General features: G+C 35.3%; 1 protein-coding gene across 1 annotated transcript; it reads left to right on the plus strand.

The window, feature by feature from the left end:
- LOC131547915 (olfactory receptor 1M1-like) lies at positions 1-1,137 on the plus strand. Its single transcript, XM_058788705.1, has one exon. The coding sequence runs from the start codon at positions 157-159 to the stop codon at positions 1,135-1,137; it is 981 nt and encodes a 326-aa protein (XP_058644688.1). The 5' UTR covers positions 1-156.
- The last annotated feature ends 5,425 nt before the right edge of the window (positions 1,138-6,562 follow it).

Genomic DNA, 6,562 nt, shown 5'->3' on the forward strand with positions numbered 1-6,562 from the left:
TGAATATCATGACCTTATGACCTCAAATAACACAGATGTTAAAGGTGATTTGTAAAGCACAGGCTGTTTGTGACGGTTTCTCGCAGGTATTTGGTTTCTCGCCCACTAAGAGCAAAGCACGCTGCAAGGAAGCTGGGTCATAAAAAAAGGACGGCCATGCAAAACGCCAGCAACGGCATCATTCAGCCTGCAGGATTTTACATTGTTGCATTGAGTTCAATGCCTTACAGTAATATCTATGTCATGTTCCTCACTGTACTTTATGTGATCACAGTCATGTGCAATGTCTTTCTGATCGCCATCATTTTCTATGACCACCGTCTGCATGTCCCAAAGTTCATGGCCGTTGCTAATCTGGCTTTGGTTGATATTGTTCTCAGCACCTCTCTTGTGCCTGGCATGATCAAGACTTACATTGTTCTAGACAATTTTGTGCCATTCAAACTGTGCCTTGTGCAAATGTATACTTACTATACTTTTTTATCCCTTGAACCATTTTCCTTATGCATTCTCTCTTATGACAGGTTCATTGCGATCTGTTTCCCTTTAAGACATGACTCTATTAACACAAACACCAGAATGGCTTATATAATCGGTGCAGTTTGGTTGTTTTGTATTGTTATAATTCTCTATGCTGTTATATCCATCCCAGCCCTGTTCTTTTGTGGCTCTTTTGATGTCTACAGCTATTTTTGTGATTATGCTCCTGTTTTAGTACTTGCTTGTGGTGATATAACACCCCAGTGGAATTTTGCCACTGCTTTAACTATACTCTTTATTACTGTACCATTGATTTTAATTTTCTTGACCTACATGGGTATACTGACTGCTGTATTCAGAATGAAAAATAATCAGAGCCGGTTTAAGGCTCTGGCCACGTGCACAGAGCACCTCATATTAGTGGCCCTTTTCTTCATTCCTATTGTAATCATCTTCTGTTTTACATTTTTTGGAATTATTTGGAACCCAAGTGCAGGTCTGGTGAGCTTGTCTTTGTCGTCCCTCATCACACCCTGTGTGAATCCCATCCTCTACTCACTGAAAACTAAAGAGATTCGAAGCAGGATTCATTCATTGTTAACCCAGAGACTGTCTGTTCATCCTCTAAAAACTTCTAAAAATGAATGTACAACATAACTGTGGTTCAAGTGTAATGTGCTGAGATTATTTATAATGTTATCTTGGAGGCTTTCTGTGATGCTTCAATATTATATGTGACAATATTATTTTGTGTTCATATAATTGTTTTTCAATAAAACTCCAAATCTATATTTACAAGTTATCTTGTAAATACTAACATTTTCTAATAAGGTCTAAGCTAGTCATTAGCTGGGTGACCAGTCACCATTAAAAAACTAATAGACCTATCAAAAATAAATAATGTCTTTAAAGCCAGCTACCATGTACACAGATAACAAGTTGTAACAGAGGTTTTCAACAGAAATGGCCATTCACTGAGGTAAAACACAAATAATAAAAATAGAATACAAAATGAGTATTTGTCTGAATAATAAAGTTAAATACTCGTTAAGACCACAATCTAATATAAAAATATAAATATGATATGTAGAAAAGACTAAATTCACCATAGAAACAGTGGCTTTGGAAATACAAGCGCTTTTTGCTTTTTGAATGTTTTCTAACACTGCAATTTGTTTGTGGCTAGAAGGGATACAGCTACAACCGGAAACAATAAATTAAATTTTCTACCTATTAGATTGTGTTTTATTAACGTCTACACCTACCCCAACCCTAAACCTACCCCTTACAATAATGCAAAAATAGTAATTATTGTTGTACAGTGTGACAAAGATTACACTGTACTGATGTGCGCATGCCCAGTAGCGTCGTGTGTATCCCTTCTAGCCTTAACCCTGCAATCTAGTGGGTGACAGTTGTAACTTGCCTTTTTACTTGTGTCATGCATTTTCTGTCCATGATAATGAAATGACATGGCTAGACAAGTTCTGACACCTTCATAAACTGCAAAAGCAGGTTTATTGTATACTAAAAGTAGTAGTTCTGCTAAAAGCGTGAAGAAGAAAAAAAAAACTTTTATTTGGGATTTGGACACTTCATTATGTAGTGTATTTGTACACACACATACACGCATGCACACCAGGAATACCAGGACCACACACACATTTATATAGGGAAGGGTCAGACTGAGGTTTAGAAGTTTGAGTGCACAACCACCTACCAGAGCACTCACAAAAAACAGCTTCTGAAGCAATTAAACAGCTGTAAAGGTGTATTGTTTTTTTCCATGATGTTTTTTACTTTTCCCTGTCGTTCATGCAATCATTAATCACTTGAAGCTATATAATAATAATAATATTATTATAATTATTTATAGAACTTATTCAGGAAATTAAATTCATGACAATAATGCACAATATTTCACACACTAATATTCAGAAATAGTCAACATAGTAGTATGTAGTATGCTAGTATTTCATTCCAAATACACCTGCATTGAGCCTTACTCAAACACCACTGCTTTTTTTCCTGCACTTGAGTATTTATTTGATTTGATGGTACTATATGTGTCTCCTTTTTGCTTGTTTATTTGTTTGGTTTTGTAAATTATTACTTTGGTCCATTATGAAATGCAAGCTTCCCAACAAGATATTTGAAAGTTTTCACATACTGAAGGCTGTTGTCAGTTTGCTGTCTAACTGGAGCTTCAAAGCAGAATCCAGGTGGCAGACGATGATGCACTTGGTATATTTAGTGCAAAATCTGATTAATATTCATATCTGATTTGAATCTCGCCATACATCGCTGCATCCATCTCTTAATATTTCAATAATCGTTAGGCCTATAGGAGATCTTGATCTGATGAAAATGATCGTGGTTAGTGAACAAATAAAAACTAAATCTATGGTGACCTCAGTTGAAATATAACTCACTTAAATTCCAGATCCACCTCCTGTTAATGACTGGGGTCTCTCTCTCTCATTTAAGTTCTGAGAGTATGATGATACTTTTTGAGTTTGGGAAGATCAGTTAACTTGCTCTGAGGACAAACAATGTCGTGTTTGTACTGTCTCCCCTCTAAGGTCCATTGGATACACAGGTGTCCAATGAGATGTCTGCGTTTTGTTCTAAATTTTACATTTCTAAGTCCAAACAATGCTCTTTCTGTTAATGGTTTCAAGTGGTTTCAAGTGGCAGACTGGACTCATCTTGCAAAAACTGTGTCAACTCAAAATTGAACTGAGGCATTTTGTGAATCCAAGAGCCTCTGGTCAGCCCAAATCACTTATACAGTGGAAACTGAAATGAATGAAGTCCTGATTATGTGTTATCAAAACTAATTAAAGGGATAGTTCACCCAAAAGTGAAAATTCTGTCATCATTTATTCACCCTCTATTTGTTCCAAACCTATATTAGTTTCTATCCTCTGTTGAATACAAGAGACAATATTTTGAACAATGTTGGTAACCAAACAGTTGACGGTAACCATTGCCATTCTTAAAAAAAAGGGAAAAAAAAAAGGTTATTTGGGTTGTGGACCTTTATGTATTGCAATTGTATCCAGTCTCCCACTAACACATACATACACACATACATTCCATAGGCGTAATGGTTTGCACAAACTGTATATTCTATTGCCCTACACCTAAACCTACCCCTTACAGAAAATTTGCTGCTTTTTTTTTTTTTTTTTTTTGGAGATTTTGTCAGGTTTAGCTCACTTTTGGGTACAAATATATCCCCAAAATATGGTTAAGTAAGTACACACACACATTATCCCCAAAATATGGTTAAGTAGGTACACATGCACACACACACTACTTTCCCCTGTCCCATGCTTGCAAACATTAATTTAATCTCATCACATAAAGATATATTATAGGTAGTGCTGTCAATCGATTAAAAAAAAAAAAACAAATTAATCACACATTTTTCTGAAATTAATCGCAATTAATCGCGATGAATCCCGCCTAACATTAACGTTTTTAAATATACTTTTTAAATATCATTTCACATTCAATCTTCAAATTAATGTACAAACAACATAAAGACAGTATATTTTTTAATATTTGTTTAAGGGCATTTTTTTTTATGACTGAAGGACAGTATCACTGACACCGATACTACTGATTTCTCTATAAAATTGCCCTTCTGACTGTAGACTATAGACTATAGCTATATATAGACTATGATCTATAGCCATTCAACATTACAGTATAATTGAGAGCTATCAATTTTAACATTTATTAGACTTTAAAAAAATAACTTCTAATTTAAGTGAACTTAAAACAATCTTCACATAAACCCATTATAATAAATGTCATATTTACCTGTGCCCTTCAGCAGAAATATACAGAAATTGAAATTTAAGTTAGCAAACACTAAATTCTAAATTAAATACAGATGAATCCTTAAAGCTATAAAAGTTATTGATTTCCTCTTTTTTTTCTTTTGTCCTGTAACGAACAGACATCACAGCAGCTGGTTATTAGGTTGTTTTGGCTGTTATTTCTTTAAGAGCTGTCCCTGCTGAACAGCGCGGATCTGACACGCATCGTATTTTCTCTCAACTCTCTTCGCCTTTTCTGGCCCACTTCAGGTCTTAAAGTCTCTATTAATGAGCTGACGAGTTGAATCGGGTGTGTTAGATGTGGGAGACAGTGCTGGGCTGCTCCAGGACACTTTTGAAAACCATTTCAGAGACATGTTCATAAATGTGACTCATATAAAATATATTACATGCATGCACAGTTTTAAGGCAGCTTTAATCGCCTTTTTGGTAACTTCATGACTTAACTGACCAAGACATTGCATGCACGTAGTTTATTTCACGCTTTGATATGAAAGAATACAGGCTACGGCCAAAGCCTTTGTGCGTTCAATGGAAGAGCGCGAGCCCGTACAGTTTCCGCTCTCGTTTGACTCGCGCCTGGAGCTGAAGTGAAGTGGAGCGCGTGTGTGAAACGTCTCCCGTTTGATGTGGTCGTAAAGACGTTCTGCGACTGAATAAATGCACTTCTTGTCAAGAGAAAAAGTGACAGAAGCAGCAGTTTTTAGTGGGGTGGCCAACCGTAGCCCCCCTGCGTTAATTGCGTTAAATATTTTTAACTCGTTAAACTGAAAAAATTTATCGCCTGCGTTAGCGCGCTAATTTTGACACCACTAATTATAGGATTTCAAAAAAAGTTAGAATATAGCACATACTTCCTTTATGGACCTTCTTATACTTCATGATATTAAATTCGTGACAACAGTCTTGTTTTTAGGGCAGTTTAGCCGTAGGCTATCAGTTTAGAACAACATAAAGGTGAGTAAATAATGACAATATTCATTTTTAGATGACCTAAACCTTTAACATGTACTTTGTGATTGATTTTTTTGGATTGAGCTTGCAGAAATTCAAATGTTTGCAAATTTGTAAACAATCAATGCATTTATTATGTAAGGAAAATTTGGAAACAGTAGCATGCCTTATAGCTAGGGAACAGTACTTTCACTGTGCATCAGTGGCTAATAGAAACTAGGTTCTTTGATAACAGTGCAACATTAATATACAATAAGGAACACTGTTTCACTCACTTACTTTTGCAGTACATGCTGTGTGGTATATAGTATCTATTTCATTCCAAATATAGAGCCTTTTTTTTTTTTTTTGGCTACATTTAGGTAATTTTATTAGGTTTTTTATATATATACCTTATTCATCACATTTTGCACAGATATAAACAAAATATATTTGAAGGTTTTCACAGATATTGAAGCCTGTTGTCAGTTTGCTGTCTACCTGGAGCTTCCATCAAAGCAAAGTCCATGGTGGCAGACGATGATGCAATTGATACATTTGATGGAACATCTCATTAATATTCACATCTGATTTTAATCTCGCTATATACATCGCTGCAGCCATCTCTCAATATTTCCATAATCATCATAAGAAACCAGCTCATCTCCATCTGTTATTTTGTTAATGAACAAATAAATACCAAATTTACCATGACCTCAGTAAACCCTTTAAATTCCAGATCCTACAAACTAAATAAATCTTCTTGTTAATGATCGGGGGCTTTGTCTCTCTTTTTTTACCCTCTCTTTTCTTTTTTTAATGTAAGTTCTGAAAGTATTATGAAGTGTTTTTGACTTTGGGGAGATCACTTAACTTGCTGTTAAGATTGTTTACATTGCGTCTCTTCTAAGGTCATTAAACCTGACCCTCATGAGATGAGAGCAGCCTGGGGTTAATTAGAGCAGAAATCATTCACACAGACTAGACTTGATTTGTTTGTGTCTCAGAACTGCTTTAATAAGACAGACAAATTAGTCACTTTGCCAGTGATATCTTAATTTATAGAGAATTAAGTTGTTCGGGGAATCATTAGGTTGTTTATGAGTGTGTGTTTTCCCACTGGATTGTAACTTCTATTTACAGTATGTATAGATGTCCAATGAGATGCCTGTGTTTTGTTATAAACTTTGCATTTCAAAGACTAGACAATTATGTTAACTGTTTGTCTGACCAATGGCAGATTGGAAACATTAGCTCATCTGGAGAAGCTGTGTCAAAGTTTTATTAAGCATTTAAAA

Source organism: Onychostoma macrolepis, chromosome 10, assembly GCF_012432095.1.
Source record: "Onychostoma macrolepis isolate SWU-2019 chromosome 10, ASM1243209v1, whole genome shotgun sequence".
Classification (NCBI taxonomy): Eukaryota; Metazoa; Chordata; class Actinopteri; order Cypriniformes; family Cyprinidae; genus Onychostoma; species Onychostoma macrolepis.